Below are 19,902 nucleotides of genomic sequence, written 5' to 3' on the forward strand. Positions count from 1 at the left end.
AATGACTTTATTGAGACAAGTAGTAAAACTTGAACAGAATGTAAGGATTCAATGGCAGCAACATATCCCTTTAATTTCCTTTTTTGGTGGTTGTATTGTGGTTATGTGGAAGAATGTGCTTGTTTATAGGAAGTATACACTAAAATATTCTGTGGTTATGGGGTATCATGTTGGCAACTTACTTTCAATTGATTCATGAGAAAAATATTGTGTCTTATGCTTCCAACTTTTCCTATATCTTTGTTTCAAGTCAAAATGTTTATTTACAAGGGGAATTAGCTATTTTAAAAGGAAGGTTTAAAAGAAATGCTGTTGCATAGTTTAAACTGACATAAGAATCAGCAAAGAGCAGAAATGGCATTGTAGAAAACAATTCAGAGATGTGGAGGACAACCTAGAAAGCCCACATGAAGAGGGAAAAGGGCGAGGAACTGAAAATGATAGGGGAGAAGATGGTAAATAGAGACCCAGCAACCAAAGAACCAACGTACTGGTAAAAAAGTATTTATGAGAAAAAGAACCTCGTGGATGGAATAGAAATAAAGGAAAAAAACACCCTGAAGTGAAGGAAAACCTGCTCATATAGGATAAAAGAGCTCACTGTTTTGATACCAGGAGAAATCAAAAACAGCCTGGCTCATTTTCCAAGTTAGAAGGATGAGGGGGAGAGGAAATCTACTAGCATCCAGGTAGAGAAAGTTAACCGCAAGGAGCCAAAATCAACAATTCTCAGATTAATTATTTTCAGCATTTGATTCCACAAAATAAAAGGAGGCATTGTTAGAATGTTCAAAAGAAAAAGTTGTTGGGAGCATCACATGTGAAGGCAAGAGAGAGTCATTCGCAGATATCCAAGAGCTTAAAATTAGTGTCACCCGTAGTCTTAATTTGAACTGTTACTCAAGGAAGCAGCCACCTAATGAAGGATGAATAGAACTCAATAGAGAGAAGTTGCCTGAAAGGAAAGATAAAAACGGGAAGCAGTGACTAGCTAATCACAGATGTAAGTCTAATAACAATTGAAAATAGATTCAAAATAATGTAAATATAATAATTCTTAAAAGTTTAAAAATAGTAATTTCATATTAGCAAATGCCCAAGTAGTTAGAAAAGGGAGAGAAATGAAATGTCCTTCTCTTCCATGGGGGGTTGGATCAATAGATATTATTCAATCATTAACTTCTATAATTGTAAAAATAAGGGTTCCAAGTATTTATTTTAGTCACTAATAAATTAAGAATAGATTATAGTACTTACAAATCACTCAAAGAAGAAAATTGAGCAAAACATAATTCATATATAAAAGGTAGAAAACAAAGGAAACTGTGTAGAAACAAAGATTCAGAAAGCACAGGATGAGCAGAAAATAAAATAGTTCCATTATTATGACAAATACAAATGTATTAAAGCCCAGTACCTTATTAAAAACTCAAAGACTCTTAGTTTACACTAAATATTATAACCAGATTTTCCATACCAGGAATACAACTAAGACAATGTGACAGCTTTAAAATAAAAGGCTGGGCGGTGATATATTTGGCAAACACAAACAATAACAATTAAAGGAAAAAACAGGATTCAGAGCAAAAAGCATTAAATGGAAGAAGTGGATTCCTTAACATTAGATAATAATCTCTAATGATAATTTTTAAATAACAATTCTATTGGGAAGCTTACAGGAAGAGGCCACTTGACAGTGGGCAGTTGAAGAATACACATCAAAAGATTAACACAATTGATTAATTACAGTCGAAACATCTCCAGGTGTCTGCACAACTCACAATGGTCTCCTCAACCACCCCTCTCATGTGGGCACCTTTCAACTATGTTTGTACATCATGACATCTCTCCACGTACCCCCAACCCCAGTGACAGTAGCTGGAACTAAAGGTGAGCAACTGCCCCGACTCCAGCAGAGATAATCAGATGCTCTCTTTTGGGGACTTGAAATTGAACCTGAGAGATTCTGGTTCTGCCTGGACTTATCTCCTGAAGAGAGAAGATATAAATCCAAGAGCAATGGATCACCTATCTTCTACTGTCCACGGAGACTGGGAAACAGAAAAGTCCTATGTGTACAAAGTGAATCTCCAAGATGCGTGGGAGAGTTTCCCAAGTTCCTGGTGGCCCTTCAGTTCTTTGTCCTCTACCTTTATGAAGTCTGGCTACAGATCCACCCTTGGGTTCCCTCTTCTCTGAGAGGCTTTTTTTTTGCTTATTTTGCCCTGAGTTGATTTATGTTACTTATACCCGAGGTTCCTAATTAACAATGATCTAGGACCCACTAATCCTACTTCTGGGAACTGTGCAAAGATATGTGTATTAAGGTATTCCTTGAAGTTCTATTTATAACAAGGAAATTAGAAACAGTCCAAATATAAAATAATAGGAGAGATTGGGTGTACAAATTATGACACACACAAATGGAGGAAAATATAGTCATTAAAAATCATTCATGTAGAATATAATTCATTGACTACAAGAAAAGTTGATATTGTTCAGTGAAAAAAAGCATAACATTCTTTTGGGAGCTCCAATGATGGTATAACCAAGGGATGCAGTCGTAAGGGAGGGACTGCTAACCTAGACCACAGCCACCCCTCCTTGTGAGGTTCTTGGGAAAGAGATATATACAAGGAACAATGACAAAGGAAAGCATTTTAGTATCAGCTGGGCTTGGACCCCAAATTCGAATGCAGAGCCCGGAGTCATCTGGTAAACTGAAGCAAACCATATGAACCACATTTTTCCTGAAGCTAATTTGGCTTTAAAAGCTTCAGATGTAAGGTCAATCCAACACACCCATCAGCATGAGGAAGAAGTATCCAGAGTCCATGAGAGAGAGTACAGTGTAATAAGGACCCACCATGGCTACTGCTGAGCTGACTGCTGCTTTACCTACGGAAAGGACCCCTCCCCGCTAGTTAGCATGTTAACATGTCCCGGAGTCTGATTAGGCTGTACCAGTGCCTCATCCCAGGGGAGCAAGAGGGGGAGGGACAAAAGGAAACAGGAGCCCTGAATGCCCCCCTGCCCTCGAGTTCTGTAGCAATAACATGGTAGCTCCAGTGTGTGTATTTTGGGGAGGGGAGTTGTCTGTAAAAGAGCAAAATTCATACACCAAAATGCTAGCAATGGATATGCCCAGGTGGTGGGATTTGGGGAAGTTTCATTTTTATTGTTTTTCAGTATTCCACCAAGCTTTCTTCATTGAGCAGAAATTTGTAATTTTAAAAATTCATGGTAAAAAGGTAATGGGAGATCACCCATTACAACTAACAACCACAAAGGTAAAATACCCAGCCTGTGTTTAAGTGGAGATTTCTTTATTGATTTTTTTCTGGGAAAAATTAAGTGTGTCTTAGAATGTTTTAGAAGGTATGTTTTAAAGGTAAGCAGGAGGCTGAGAATGGAAGGTGTCAAATAGGAAAAAAAAATCTATAAAGGAAAACAGAATTGGCTAAATGAAAATTTAACACTTGTACAAATCAAGAGTGCCATAAATAAGTAAAAGCAAATGATAAGTTGGGAAAATAGATTTACCAGGCAAAGATCGATCTTAAGTATACATGAAGTTTTTCAAATTTGTAAGCAAAATAGAGGCAAAGGATAGAGAGTTAAAAAGGAAAAATGCAAATAGTCCATTAGTGAAAAAATATTTATCCCAACTAGTTATCAAATGCTAACTAAAAGGAAAGAAGTAGTACTCTTTTTGTTGTCTATCAAGTTGTCAAAGATTAAAATTGAGGACTGTTGGCCCATGGCTCTAAGTCCTGAGAGGGAGAGGACTGTGTTTACTTACTGTTGCACTGTTAGCACCTAACAGTGCCTGGTCCAGGGCAGGCTCTCAATGGGTAATATTAAATGGGTCAAGAATTATGGCACCCAGGGACGGAGAAACTGGCTCTCTGTTGATAGTATCTGTTGGAGCAGTTTTCCTGGAGAGAAAAAATGGAAGCATGCATCAGATATAGCCTGGTCCTCCCTGGTTTATGTGAAATCAAAATGAAACCTGTTTGGTTTTCCCAAGAAGTGCCTCTCAGTGTTAATACTCACACTTCATAAAGCTATGTGTCTTTCAAAATGACATTTTTCAGCTGACACATCTGTAGAAAAATAAAGTGAAATCCTCCAAACAGAATGCAACATTCCAAGGAAAACTGCATGCAGGAAAAGTCTTACATTCTATTCCAGCCACAACTGGTAAAGGGTAAGAATGCCACGTGAACATGTGGAACTGTGTTCCAGGTGCTGCTGGTTCCAAGAGCTGTCACAATGTGACGTTCACTGTGAGGAGTACTCCCCCACCAGCACGGTCCTCAGCATTTTCTCGCCATGTCTTTCATAGCCAGCCCTTGTTTCTGCCCAGGGTTTCTGCCTCAAGCTGAAAAGTTTGCTTGGTACCCTAAATGTCTATGGTGCAATATACGATGCGTAGAACCGCTGTTTTGTTACAACCACGTCAATCATTGGGTGGTCGTGTTTTAAGTCTTTACCTTCTAACATATTGTTCTGTTTCATATATATAGGTATTTTGTTGTTTTAAATATTTTGGGGGGTTTGGATTATGCGTTATAATTTTTTCCCATTGAAAGTAATAGCAAATAAGATCCTAGTTGGCATCTTTACACAGAACATCTGATTTCTGGGAATGGATTCCTGACATCCAGTAGGAGATGCCTGTACTTTAAAAAGCTCAGACACTTTCATCATCTGTAGTTTAAAAAAAGAGAAACTATAAAAGATGCATATATAGAAGGATATTATCACAGTTTCACTTTAAATTGCAAAACTTTGGAAACCTAAATGGTTAGCAGTAGAGTACCTGTTAAATAAATTCTAGAATTTATTTACTAGTTAAATAAATTTAGTGAGTCAAATTCTATGACTAAATCCTATGAAGTCATTTCAATCAGATTTTTAAAAAAAACGTAATTCTGTGGGAAAATTCTTGCCATATAATAGTAAGCACACAAGGATCAACACAAAGTATACAATATGGTGCAAATTTTGTAAAGAAAAATACTTGTGTAGAAAATATAGACTCTGAGAATTTACAGTAAAGGATTAGCAGTGGTTGTCTCTGAGAAGGCAATGGATGAGTTTAACTTTCCTCCTACAGTTTTCAAAGAAAATCTGAGATTTTCTTTAGTAATAATGTGTTACATTTGTAAATTTTTTTTAAAGATTGCTGTTTTTAAAAAACATAGCAAGGGTCAAGGTGACATTGGGAGTAATAACAGTAACAGTGGTGGCAACAGCCACTAACACGTACAGCACTTAACTGTGTGCCAGATAAGGAAAGAAAGCCAAGTCATGACCCACACTGACCTTTGCCTCAGTATCACCCTCCACGCACAGTCTAATCTCTGCCCAGAGTGATGGCTTCCAGTTTAGAAAATGCACTGAAGCCAGATTGACTTAGGGCGCTCACCTAAGCCACACACAGTATTTAGATGCTAAGTCACAGGAAGAACATGGGATTTGAGAGCAGCCAGACTTGGATTCAGATCCTGCCTGTGCCACTTACTTCCTGTGTGACCCTGGAGAAGTAACTGAACCTTTCTGTGTCTCAGCTTCCTCGTAAGTAGAACACCTTGCAGGGGGATCAGCTATTGTGGGAGTTCAAGGTGACCACGTATGACAGTGCCTGACACATAGTAGGTGCTCAGTAAATGCTTCTGTCCCCTCCCCTCAGCTCTAGTCACAGGTGCTGCCCCCTCGGATCCTCTCTCCTTTATTGTGTCTTCCCCCTTTTTTTCATTTTCATATTCTTTTTCATTAAAGGTTATTGCAAGAAATTGAATATAGTTCCCTGTGCTATAAGAAGATATTTATTTTTTATTTATTTTTATATATAGTGGTTAACATTTGCAAATCTCAAGCTCCCATTATCCTTTGACTCTTGATATATGGTTCCTGGTTTTTGCATTGAAAGCCAACCAAAAAGAATGACTGCAGATAAGCAAAATCATCCTTGGCTAGCCCTGCCCTGTGTATAGATAAACACACATTCATAGCTGCTGTGAGAATGAATGAGGAGTGAGGACATGAAGCACTGAACAAACGAATGACCACGTGCCCCAAGAATGATGTTCTTACACCAACTCATCTGCTTTTGTCTTTTCAGCTTATCCGCTCACCAAATGCCCTCCTCCCACCATCCTCCCCAACGCTGAAGTCGTCACAGAGAATGAAGAATTCAACATAGGTACCACCTCCCAAACCACCCAGGACAGGGCTAGCGAGGAGGGGTCGGGGAGTGGTGGGGGCTGGCTGGTGGGGCTCTTCTCCCTCCTGTTCATGGTGAGAAAACATAGGCCCAGTGCAAGAGTGTTGATACTCTGTCAACTGAGTTTCATCCCAAATACAATAACTCTTCCTTTTAGCCATATGTAGGCAGATGAGCTAGAAAAGCAGTTTTCTTCTGTGGCTCAAGTCCCTCTGTTTTTGAGAAATAAGTCCATGTGAGACACTATAAAATATCTCTAGAATACAGAACTTTCTTAAGCTCAGCAAGGTGGAGCTATGAGAGGGGAGACACAGTCATCTGGGTCATTTGATTGGAGATGAGCTAGTTATTAAGTCTGAACAGAACACAACCTGCCGCTGGTCGTCTTGCTTGGAAGTGGGCTCGAGGTACTGAGGGGTGCTGATCAGCCCTGCCTAGACGTCTCCAGGGAGTCCCTGTATTGGTCTCTCCTTGACAGGCGACATCGTACGCTACAGGTGCCTCCCTGGCTTTACCTTAGTGGGGAATGAAATCCTGACCTGCAAACTTGGAACTTACCTGCAGTTTGAAGGACCACCACCCATATGTGAAGGTAATTGCACTGAGCCACACCTTGGAATTCCTCCACAACACAGGCCTTGTTTTTCTCCTCTCTCTATCCTCATTCCCTGCCCAGGAAGTAAGTAGTCACTGGGCAAACGTTTGTTTGAATGAGTGGGGGAGTGATTCCTCTAGATAAGTTCTCTGCACAGCTCCTAGGTCTGGGGCTGTGAATCGGCCATTGTGACCATTTCTGTCTTCCTTTTTTTCTAACTAATATTCCCTGGAAATGGCATATTGATCATTAGAAAGAGGAAGTTGTGGGATCTCTGGTGGGGGCAGGCGCTCACACACCTTGCCTTAGTGGAGCATAAGTGTACTCAAGGCCCTGAGTGCTGAGCGAGGCAACTGAGAGACCACAGTTGTCTTCATTCCAGTGTGATGCCTTGACCAAAGATGAATTTGCTTCTCTACATTATGCCAACTAAGACCAAAGACAATGCTTTCCACTCATGAGGCATCTGACCTGGAGTTAAGATACCTAACTGTCCTGTCCCTCAGTTTTCTCATCTGTAAAATAAGGATAATGATATTACTTATGCCATGGGCTTATTATGAGGAATTAAATGGGTTAATAATGTAAAGCACTTTGGAACTATGCCTAACAAATTGTAACTGCTCAATGTGGGCTGTTATTATTGTTACTAGTTTTGCTAGTGCTTCCAGTGCTGTTGCTACTAACAGATATTTAGTAGCCCTTGGAGAAACAGGTCAGCTTCTCCTCCATCTCTAGGAAAGCAGGAGTAGGGAGACTGCAATATGGATTATTAGTGAGGACAAGAGGGGCCACAAGCCCCAGAATTAGGCTGATTAATGCGTTGAGAAATTCAGTATTTATTTCAGTTGAGCTGACCCATCCACACGCCAAGGGGCCAGCCCCCAGGAAAAGTGAGTAACAGGTTCATCGGTTCCAGAACCTCCTTGATTTGCTCCAGTCATAGTTTCTCGTCTCTTGCTCTGTTTCTATATCTTCCTGGTTCCGGTCTTCTTTAGATTTACGCCCTGTTCTCAGCCTCGTACTTTCCTCTGAGTCTTAGTGGCACACTTGTCTTCCCAAGGTGTGACCCTTCATAGTCTTTTTTATGATAACAGCTTTATCAGGATGTAATTCATATACCATGCAACTCATCCATTATTAAACTGTATACTTCAGCGGTTTTTAGTATATTCAGAGTTTTGCAACCATTATCACAATCAATTTTAGAACATGTAAATCACTCCCCACTTAAAAAAAATCCTTTACCTGTTTGCTGTCAGTTCCCATTTCTTTCCAGCCCCCTCGGTTCTAGGCAACCACCAACCTAATTGCTGTCTCTATGAATTTGCCTATTCTGGGTATTTCGTATAAATGGAATCCTACGTTGTGTGGTCTTCTGTGACTGACTTCTTTCGTTTAGCATAATGTTTTATAGGTGCATTCATGTTGTACCATGTATCAGTACTTCATTCCTTTTGTTGCCAAATAGTATTCCTTTGTACATATACCACATTTTTTAACCCACTCATCAGCTGATGGACATTTGAGTTGTTTCCACTTCTAGCTATTATGAATAATGCACCTATGAACATTCATGCACAAATTATTGTGAGAAACATGTTTTCATATCTCTTAGGTGTAAATCTAGGAAAGGAATTGCTGGGTCATATGGTAACTCTATGTTAAACTTTTGAGGAACTGTCAGGGTATTTTCCACAGTGGCTGAACCATTTTTCTATTCCCACCAGCAGTGCATGAGGGTTTTAATTTTCCTACATCCTCTCTATTATTATTATCTGTCTTTTTAATTACAGCCATCCTAAGTGAGTGTAATGGGTATCTCATTGTTTTGATTTGTATATTCCTAATGTCTAATGATGAGAATTTTTTCATGTGCTTATTGTTCATTTGTATGCAGAAATGTCTATTCAGATCCTCTGCCCATTTTTAAGTTATTTATCTGTTTAATTATTGAATTATAGAATTTTTAAAATATACATATATTTTACATACAAGTCCTTTATCAGATATGTGATTTTCAGAAAATTTTTTCATTTTGTGGGTTCTCTTTTCACTTTCTTGATGGTGTTCTTAGAAGCACAAAAGTTTTTAATTTCAATCATGTCCAATTTATGTATTTTTCTTTGGTTGCTTGTGCTTTTGGTGGCATATCTAAAATTATTGCCTAATCCAAGGTCAAGAAGATTTACATCTATGTTTTTTTCTAAGGGTTTATGGTTTTTGATCTTAAATTTAGGCCATTATCTATTCTGAGTTAATTTTTATGTATAGCATGAGGTAGGAGTCCAAATTCATTTTTTTGCATATGAATATCCAGTTGTCCTGGTACCACTTACTGGAAAGACTATCCTTTCCCCAGTGAATTGTGTTGGCACCCTGTAGAAATCAATTGCCTATAAATTTGGGGATTTAGTTCTTGATCCTCAATTCTTATCTCTTGATCTGTATCTAAGACTATCCTTATGCCAGTACCATACTATCTTGATTATTGTAGCATGATCATATATTTTGAAATCAGAAAGTGTGAATCCTCCAACTTTATTCTTCTTTTTCAAGATTACTTTGGATATTCTGAATCTGTTGAATTTCCATACGAGTTTTAGGATCAACTTGTCAATATCTGCAAAGAAGCCAGCTGGGATTTTTATAGAGATTGAGTTGAGTCCACAGATCAGTCTGGGTCACACTGGCATCTTAACACTATTAAGTCTTCCAAACCATGAATATAGGATGTTTTTCCATTTGTAATCTCTTCAATGTACCACTTTCTTCTGCCTTTTGGCTTATCCTTCTCTTTTCTGCCTCAGCTAAAGTCCTGTCCAGTGAAGTCTTAGTCTCCTATGACTAGGATCAGACATTTTTCTATTATCTCGGAAGCATGCTTCTTGCTATGGCAACATGGAGAACTTGGTGAAATTCAAACTTAAAAACATTACAGTGCAATTATAGAACATCAAGGACAGAGAGAAAATGTTAAAGCCATCATGGAGAAAAGATAAATCAGACTTGTAGCATTATTTGCATCAAAAGTAATACCTACTTAAAGATAAAATGCAGTAGGAAAAATAATTGTAAATTATCAATTATGAGTGAGAATGAATTAATGAAATCTTCAGGCACACAAGGACAAAGTAAAGTTATTGCCTTACTAAAATCATAAAGAAACAAGACACAAAAATAATACATATAGGATTTTAATTGCATGAAGTTCTGGTACAGGTGAAACTAATGTATGGTTATAAAAATAACACCATTATTGGAGAATTGCTTGTTTAGGTCTTCTGCCCATTTTTGGATTGGGTTGTTTATTTTCTTCTTATTGAGTCGTATGAGCTGCTTATATATTCTGGAGATCAAGCCTTTGTCAGTTTCATTTGCAAAAATTTTTTCCATTACGTAGGTTGTCTTTTTGTTTTACTTTTGGTTTCCTTTGCTGTGCAGAAGCTTGTAAGTTTCATTAGGTCCCATTTGTTTATTCTTGCTTTTATTTCTTCTAGAAGAAAAATTTTGAGATGTATGTCAGATAATGTTTTGCCTATATTTTCCTCTAGGAGGTTTATTGTATCTTGTCTTATGTTTAAGTCTTTGATCCATTTTGAGTTTATTTTTCTGTATGGTGTAAGGGAGTGTTCTAGCTTCATTGTTTTACATGCTGCTGTCCATTTTTCCCAACACCATTTGCTGAAGAGACTGTCTTTATTCCATTGTGTATTCTTGCTTCCTTTGTCGAAGATTAGTTGACCAAAAGTTTGTGGGTTCATTTCTGGGCTCTCTATTCTGTTCCATTGGTCTATATGTCTGTTTTTGTGCCAATACCATGCTGTCTTGATGACTGTAGCTCTACAAATGATAAATAGACACATGAAAAAATGCTCAATATCACTAATTATCAGAGAAATGCAAATCAAAACTACAATGAGGTATCACCTCTCACCTCACACCAGTCAGAATGGCCATCATTCAAAAGTCCACAAATGACAAATGCTGGAGAGGCTGTGGAGAAAAGGGAACCCTCCTACACTGCTGGAGGGAATGCAGTTTGGTACAGCCACTGTGGAAAACAGTATGGAGATTCCTCAAAAGACTAGGAATAGACTTACCGTATGACCCAGGAATCCCACTCCTGGGATTAAGTCCAGAAGGAACCCTACTTCAGGATGACACCTGCACCCCAATGTTCATAGCAGCATTATTTACAATAGCCAAGACATAGAAACAGCCTAAATGTCCATCAACAGATGACTGGATAAAGAAGAGGTGGTATATTTATACAATGGAATACTACTCAACCATAAAAACCGACAACACAACGCCATTTGCAGCAACATGGATGCTCCTGGAGAATGTCATTTTAAGTAAAGTAAGCCAGAATGAGGAAGAAAAATACCGTATGAGATCGCTCATATGTGGAATCTAAAACAAACAAACAAACAAACAAACAAAGCATAAATACAGAACAGAAATAGACTCATAGACATAGAATACAGACTTGTGGTTGCCAAGGGGGTGGTGGGTGGGAAGAGACAGACTGGGATTTCAAAATTGTAGAATAGATAAACAAGATTATACCGTATAGCACAGGGAAATATATACAAGATCTTATGGTAGCTCACAGAGAAAGGAATGTGACAATGAATATATATATGTTCATGTATAATTGAAAAATTGTGCTCTAAACTGGAATTTGACACAACATTGTAAAATGATTATAAATCAATAAAAAAATGTTAAGAAAATAAAATAAAATAAAATAAAAATAACACCATCAATTTCCTGGAGCATTGAGACAGGTCATGCTGATTGCAGAGGGCATAAGAGAACCTTCTAGGATAATGGAAATAATCTATATCCTGATTGTGGTAGTGGTTACACAGGTATGTACATTTGCCAAAACTCATTAAATTGTATACTTAAAAATCCATGCATTTTATTGTAGTTAAATTATATCTCAAACCTTTTGAATTTTAAGAAGAAATTAATGAGTTATAAGCAGAAAAACAGCCTTACTGGTAAATAAAAAGAAGTACCTGAAACAAAAAGTAGCAAAATAATCAAACCATCAGGTAAACTGAACAAAGGGAAAAAGAGAGTATACAAAAGTAAGAAAGGAAAAGTGGAATATAATCATTGAACCAAAGAATTTTTTTCACTTACGAGGTTATTTTATACAAATCCATGCCAATAAATTCATGATATGAATGATTATTGAAGAAGGTATAATTTAATAAAATTGACCCAAGTATAGATAGAAAGTTCATACTTTCCGAATTCTCTAAAAATAAAATAGGGAATGTTATCAGAGGAAACCCCACCAAAAACATCAAGACTAGATGGTTTCACAGAGGAATACTACTAAATCTTCAAAGGCTAGACATCACAAGCTTAGGGGGGAAAAAAACCAAACTAAAAAAAAACAAAAACTTGTAGACACTAATGCCTAAATCTGAAAAAATTACAGACAAGAAGGCAAATCTGGGCACCAATCTCATTTGAGAGAGCTTGCCTGTTTCCTCTTGATGGAGGCAGATTCAAGTAGAAAGGTAAACAGCTTGAAAGCAGACTAGGGGAACTCAGATATCACCACACCTCAGTGACCTTTGTAGGTCATCAGGTTAGTGAAATCCAGAGCATTTCAAAAGCCAGGCTGGTTTCCTCCTAGAAGCCATTTGCTTTTCTTTTTCTCTTAAAATTCCTAACTTCCTCCTCCACTTCTTCCTTTTGTAAGTTCCACACTGACCACCTTCCTTAGGGTGGGATGTTTTTCTTTAGATACCTTTTTAAATTGAAGTATATTTGACTTACATTACATTAGTCTCAGGTGCACAACACAGTGGTTTGATATTTTTGTAGATTATGTACCATATAGTTATTATAATATTATTGACTATATTCCCTGTGCTGTACATCACTTCCCTGTGTTGTTACCACTTATTTGGTAACTGGTAATTCGTACCTTTAAATCCCCTTCAGTTATTTTGCCCAACCCCTGACCCCTCTCTTCTCTGGCAGCCACTAGTTTGTTCTCTGTATCTGTGAGTCTGTTTCTGATATGTTATATTTGTTTCTCAGATTTCACATATAAGTAAAACCATACAGTATTTGTCTTTATCTGTTTGATTTATTTTACTTAGCATAATACCCTCCAGATCTATCCATGCTGTTGCAAATGGCAATAGGTCATTTTTTTTATGGCTGAGTAATATTCCATTGTGTATATATACCACATCTTCTTTGTCTATTTATCTATTGGTGGACATTTAGGTCACTTCTATACCTTGGCTATTGTAAGTTTTAAAAAAATTTCTGCAATGAACATTGGGATGCTTAATCTTTTTAAATTAGTGGTTTGGTTTTCCTCAGATAAATACCATAGAGAAGAATTGCTGGATCATATGGTAGTTCTATTTTTAACTTTTTTGAGGAAACTCCATGATGTTTTCCATAGTGTTGTACCAATTCACATTCCCACTAACAGTGCACAAGTGTTCCCTTTGTTCCACATCCTCGCCAATACTTGTTAAATCTTGTCTTTTTGATGATTGCCATCCTGACAGGTGCAAGATGGTAATCTCATTGTGGTTTTGATTTGCATTTCTCTAATAATTAGCTGTCTTGAGCATCTTTTCATGTGCCTTTTGTCCATCTGTATGTCTTCCTTGAAAAAATGTCTATTCATGTCCTCTGCCCATTTTTTTAATCAGATTTTTTTGAGTTGTATGAGCTCTTTTATATTTTGAATATTAACCCCTTATTGCACATATCTTTTGCAAGTATCTTCTCCCGTTCAGTAGGGTGCCTTTTCATTTTGTTGACGGATTCCTTTGTTGTGCAAAAGTTTTTAGTTTGATGTGGTCCCATTTGTTTATTTTTTTTATTGTTGCCCTTGCCTGAGGAGACAGATCCAAATATATATATATATATTTATATAGCTATATATATATATATTTATATGTTTTTATTTATACATATATATTATATATATCTAAGACTGATTTCAAAGAGGATGTAGGTAGTTTACTGTGTTTTCTTCTAGGAGTTTTATGGCTTCAGGTCTTACACTGAAGTCTTTAATCCATTTCAAGTTTATTTTTGTAGATGATGTGAGAAAATAGTCTAGTTTTATTCTTTTACATGTAGCTGTCCAATTTTTCCAACACCATTTCTTAAAGAGACTGTCTTTTCCCTATCGTACAGTCTTGCCTCTTTTGTCATAGATTAATTGGCCATATGTGTGGGGACTTATTTCTGGCCTCTCTGTTCTGTTCCATTGATCTATGTGTCAGCTTTTGTACCAGTACCACACTGTTTTGATTACCATTGCTTTGTAGTATAGTTTGAGGTCAGGCAGTGTGACCTCCAGCTTTGTTGTTCTTTTTCAGGATTACTTTGGCTATTTGAGATCTGCTGTGCTTTCATATTAACTTTAGGCTTATTTGTTCTAGTTCTGTGAAAAATGCCATTTGTGTTTTGATAAGGATTGCACTGAATCTGTATATTGCTTTAGGTAGTATGGACATTTTAATAATATTAATTCTTCCAACTCATGAACATGGAATATCTTTCCATTTGTTTGTGTCATCTTCAATTTCTTTCTAGATATCTTAGTCACAGCCATACTCTGCTGTTTCCTTGTGTTCCTAGTGTAATTGCCATCATCTCTACAACTTATGGAGGCACGATGTTGAATGCTTTAAATATATTATTTAGTGTAATACTGTAATATGTTTTCATATAACATGATATATAACTATATAATTTTCTGTGTAATACAGCAGCCCTGTAAGGTAGGTGTTATCTTTCTAGATTGGAGATGGAGAAGCCATTGCACAGAAAGGAAATAATTTGTTCAAGACCCACACAGGTAGTAAGTGACAGAGGTGGACTGTAAATCCAGGTGTGTTTGACTCAAAATCCCATGTGCTTGCCTCTGCCCTATACTCTCTTTGTCTAAATCAAACCCACTTAACTCTTGGATTGAGGGTGCCTTACTGTTGTCTGTATGTACCTATCATCCCCACCTGCTCCAAAACCCATATCTGAGCTAAGTAGTTTAATTCCAACCAACTGACCAAGCCTGAGCCTCAGCCATCTAGTAACACTGACACCGAATCTGAGATCCACTCACACCATGGAGCAGTATAACGATGAGTGTTGGAATCTTGTTTGAATGTGCTCAGATACTGACTGGTTTTTCCAGTGGTTGTCTTTTGCACCAGAGAAAAGCAAGTATGTTGACCCTAGTTCCATCGCCATCTCATGTACCTGGTATTTCTCTTTCTCTCTCCAAGTGCACTGCCCAATGAATGAGCTTCTGACAGACTCCACGGGTGTGATCCTGAGTCAGAGCTACCCTGGAAGTTATCCCCAGTTCCAGACCTGCTCTTGGCTGGTGAGAGTGGAGCCTGAGTATAACATCACCCTCACAGTGGAGTACTTTCTCAGTGAGAAGCAGTATGATGAGTTTGAGATCTTTGATGGTAAGTAAATCAAATCATTCCCTGCTACAGATAGCACAGACTTGCTTCAAAACCCTAGGAGTCTATGATGCAGCCTCCCAGTTAGAACTTTCCAGGTGATCTACACAATGTCTTTCTCTACCATAGAAACCCCAATAGCATGGAAGCTGATGAGTTGTAAGGCCCAGACAGTAGGGCTGCTTGTATTTACAGCCTGGACCTGCTCCAGCACCCTTTCATAAATCTAGCCATCACTCAAAGCTAGCATGTCATGAATGTCAACCAATAAATGAGTCATAGCGCTACTCCCAAATGAAGAGTAGACTGCCTCCAAAATCCAAAGAGCTCTACCAGACACTGCTTCTTTCCTGGTGATAGGAAAGAAAAAGTGCAATAACCTGCTCTTTAATTTGGAGGCAGTGTCTTAGCATGCTCCAGGCCTCGGGTTCCTAAAAAATTCACCTGACTCTTGGTAGGATTTATCTCTTACCCTCTGGAGTACATGTGTCTTGCAAAGGCACGTACACTAATTTTCCCTTCTGGCACATCAGATCCAATGAATCCAATGTCATTGATACAGTAAATCAATATGCTATATCAGGATATCCAGATGGTCCACATCTCTTCATATTACATTGTGACAGACCAGGAGAATTAACATAGCTCTGGGGCAAGACCTTGGATGTATATTGTTGTCTATTTCATGTAAATGCAAGTTGCTTATGATCCTCCTTTCTGGTGGTTATAGAAAAGCATGCATTGTTAGATCAGTAACTGCATTCCGTATAACCAAGGCTAGGTTAATCTGCTCTCATGAAGATACTACATCTGGCATAGTTCCTGCAAGCTGAGGCTACTACTTGGTTAAATTTGAACTGTGAGATGGACCCAGGATAGGACTCCATTTCTTACCATCCCACCCCTCACACACACCCCTGTTGTAAAAAAGGAGCCATGCTAGTGCTTTGGGCCCCAAATAGCATCAATTCACACACTTTATATACAGAAGTCTTCCAAATATCTAGACATTCTCTTTTCTCCAGTATTCAGTTCCCTGAGTTATTAGTGGTAGGTCTTTTGGGATAAGGACTCAGGCAATCACTCCTCTATACACTTGGTGTTATTTTGCAGGGTCCTTTTTCGTAAGGACCCAGCCTCTCCTTCAGCCAGAGTGTTCTGGAGTAAGAAATGAAACCTGGCTCAAGTGCCCAAATTATTCAAGGGACTGGAGCTGTCCATACCCTTTTGGTTGCATATTTATGATCTGTTTTATTCATATTTTTTTGGCCTGCCCATCTCTCTTGCCCTTAGGAATACCAAGTTCTGTGAGCCATCTCCATGGATCCTGCAGATCAGGCCCTTGTGGCTGGCATTCCAACCTGGCTGCCCACTTTAGTGATTATGCCACCCTTGTTTCTGACGATTCAGTGCTTCCTCCTGGCCTGCGTATTGAGGCCCCTCTCCTCCCCATCAGTACTAGGGGGCCCAGCTCCGCCAGCATCTCCTTCCGTCAGTTTCAGCCGGCGGCCGTTACTTGGGCTGTGGGGGATGCTGGTCCTCACCCCCGCACCTGTGCATGCCTTTTTGCTCTGGGAGCCGGAGTGTCCTCCAGATCTTCCTGAAGGACATGGTCAGCTAGTGGGTGTTCTGGTCTAACACAGTGGATGTGCCATTTCCCTAAGCCTTTTGACCCCTTCCTGCGTATTTTGTCACAGCAGTTCGGATGCCTCTGCTTTGTTTAACGTGGTCCATTACTTTTGCCAAGCTCCCAAGAGCCGTCTCAGCAGCATATTAGAACCATCACTCAGGGCTCTTTCCAGGATGATAAATCCTGTGTTTTGGATTTATCCAGCTGTATACTCTGCATCCCGTGACCCAGCCCCCTCAGGATACACTTCCAGACATTTAAGTTTGGGAAAAGAAGAGGGAGGCCTTCCTGAAGAGCCTTGGAAAGGAACATCGGGGAGATTGGTTGTTTATGACACTGAGGCATAACATTTCCTCTAGCTTGAGTGCAGTAAATTCATACATAAATATTTTTTCTATATGGCAGGCATTGAGCTGTTTTTAGTCTGCACAAGTGAAGTAGGATGGGGAGGTAAAAAAGTTCCCAGGTTGAGAACTAGCTCTTCCAATTAGCCAGCTGCTTGGCCCTCGGCAAGTCCCAGGGGGGCACATGGATTTCATGTCAACTGCCAGCTGCTGTGCACTGGCAGGGACGTCTCGGAGCACTGCTTTGGAGCTCAGGAGGAAAGAGCACCTAGAGCAAGGCCCGAGGATGCTGGGAGAGGAGCAGACGGGCCAGTGACGGTGCTCGGTACCATCCCGCATCTGCGCGGCTTCACTTGAGGAGGGGAAGATGGGAGGTGGTTATGTTAAAGGTATCACCTCTGATGTCTCTGACAGCTGTGATGGTCTGTAATCCTGTGTCCGCGCTCTCCCCCCAGGCCCCTCAGGACAGAGTCCTCTGCTGAAAGCCCTCAGTGGCAATTACTCGGCTCCCCTGGTCGTCACCAGCTCAAGCAACTCTGTGTACCTGCGCTGGTCGTCAGACCACGCCTACAATCGGAAGGGCTTTAAGATTCGGTACTCAGGTGAGTAGAACATGAGGACTTGTGAGAAGGGCTGCAGCCCCTGAGCCCCTTAAGTTTCCCACCCAAAACACCCCAGTAAGCCATGGGCATCTCCTTATCCATGGCGGAGCTCCTCCGCAGGCCTAGGGGCTGACAGCCTCTCTCCTCCCCTAAGCCTCTCTCACTTACAACTGCACAGTGAGTCTCTCTCACCTATGGCTGCACAGTGTCCTTGATGTTTTCCCTCCTCCCCTTTTCTGTGCTTCTCCCCACGTTCAACCTCTTCCCTCTTTCTGCTCATACTGCCTGTCTGTGTCTTTTGGATAAGTTAATTATACATGATCTTATAATGCCAGTATGAGGTTTTATCCCTAACACTGTTGCAATGTTAATAAAAGTTCCCTAAAACCCTAAGACATAGGTCTCCAACTGACCAGTATTAGACAGGCTGCAAAAGATAGGTGGTATTTTGAGTCCAGGAGCCTCTTTCCTGCTCTGCAAGCCATATCTCATACGCAGAGTGAGATCAAGGGCCACGCTAGCCAGACGGATGACTGGCCAACAGTCTACAAGGGGCACAAAAATATCCTTGGAAAGGTAATGAGATGGAGAAAAATCAAAGTTATCTGAACTCCCATCATGGGGTTTACTGTCTGTCATTGGAAAGAAAATCTGAAAAGCTGCTTGCTGCCCATTTTGAAGGGCAGTGGGTCCACTGAACTGCTGGCTGGGCTCTGGGAGCTCAGAGACAGACGTGAATTGCTTTAAGACCGTGACAAATCCCCCCAGGCATCGGCCCCCTTCAGCAGGCTGCCCCCGGCTGCATTTGGCCTACATTCCAAACAAATGTTGGACAAACCTTGAAAGCCTATCGATTAGATGGGCTGTCAGATGGCAGCCCGAGTCACCACCTGTCTCAGTCCGTCCCTTCTCACAGCCTGCCAACTTAGAAGGCCAGCCCAAACTTAGCGGGCCATTTGAAATCTTAAGAAGCTCTTAGGTGTGCTTCAGCGGGGCGCCAACCAGAGGAAGCTGCGGGGAGCCTGGGAGGAGGAGGACCTAAGCTATCTCAGAATCCATTTCCTCTGCAAAGTGGATCCCACATCCCTTTCCTCCACACGCACAAGAGAGATGGTGGCTTCATGACCCCCAGGGTCGGTGATCAGCTCTGTCACCAACTGGCTGGATGATTATTAAACAAGTCACTCAGCCTCTTCAGGTCAGGTCTCCGTTTCCTCATGATGAAAAAGAAACTTTAAGCTACCTGTCAGGGAGATTCCAGCTAAGTTTCTAACACAAAAAAGACATAAGGCATTTTAGTAGCATTTCTGTCTGCTAGTTGCTAAACCCTGAACTAAAAGCCATGAAGGGGTTGCCCTTTCCTTGATGCTTTTAAAGATTAATCACATGTTGGTGGGTAATGAGTCAGCTATAATTACAGTCCATACGCTATGTAGAAAGTGAATTAATTACAGGATGAGACAGTGAGTCCTTAATGAAAATACAGTGGAGCCGTGTAATTGGCACAGGCATCTAGCCTTGTGATGGAGTAGATTTTGTAACTGAGATGCTTGTTCTCGACTGAGGTAGACGTGTAGCTCAAGGCACAGGTGGCAAGGCAGGAGCAAGGAAGCGCGTCCGGCTTGGAAGGGAGGTGTTTAAAACTCAGTTTCACCAGCAGAGGGATGTGATCACGTAAGAGGCCAGAGGACCGCACTGTGGGAAGGATGCACAAAGGGTCCTGCATCCTCATCCTACCTTATCCAGTGTCTACCTGGGAGCCCCGGCCAGGGACTCTTAGAGCAAGTGAACAGGCTCGCTGTCTGTGTTCCTTTGGTCATCCTTCCTTCCCAGGCTCACAGCACTTCCCCCGAGGATCCCTGGGGGAGGTTTTCGTTAAAGGTTCTCTGAGGCTGGGGTTTTCATCGGTTCTCTTCACTGCTATATTCCCAGCACTTAGAACAGTCCCTGGGATAGAATAGACGCTCGATATCTGTTTGTTGAATCAATGAATGAATGAATGAAATAAGCTGAAGGCATATG

At 40.1% G+C, this 19,902-nt stretch overlaps 1 protein-coding gene across 1 annotated transcript in view; it reads left to right on the forward strand.

Moving 5' to 3' along the window:
* CSMD2 (CUB and Sushi multiple domains 2) overlaps positions 1–19,902 on the forward strand; it is a 575,319-nt gene that overhangs the window by 492,997 nt on the left and 62,420 nt on the right. The window contains exons 45-48 of the mRNA XM_064493786.1: positions 6,131–6,211; positions 6,711–6,824; positions 15,119–15,307; positions 17,734–17,880. Of these exons, the coding sequence (XP_064349856.1) occupies positions 6,131–6,211; positions 6,711–6,824; positions 15,119–15,307; positions 17,734–17,880 (531 nt within the window). The remainder of the gene's footprint in view (positions 1–6,130; positions 6,212–6,710; positions 6,825–15,118; positions 15,308–17,733; positions 17,881–19,902) is intronic.

The sequence above is a fragment of the Camelus dromedarius genome, chromosome 14, assembly GCF_036321535.1.
Source record: "Camelus dromedarius isolate mCamDro1 chromosome 14, mCamDro1.pat, whole genome shotgun sequence".
Taxonomy (NCBI): Eukaryota; Metazoa; Chordata; class Mammalia; order Artiodactyla; family Camelidae; genus Camelus; species Camelus dromedarius.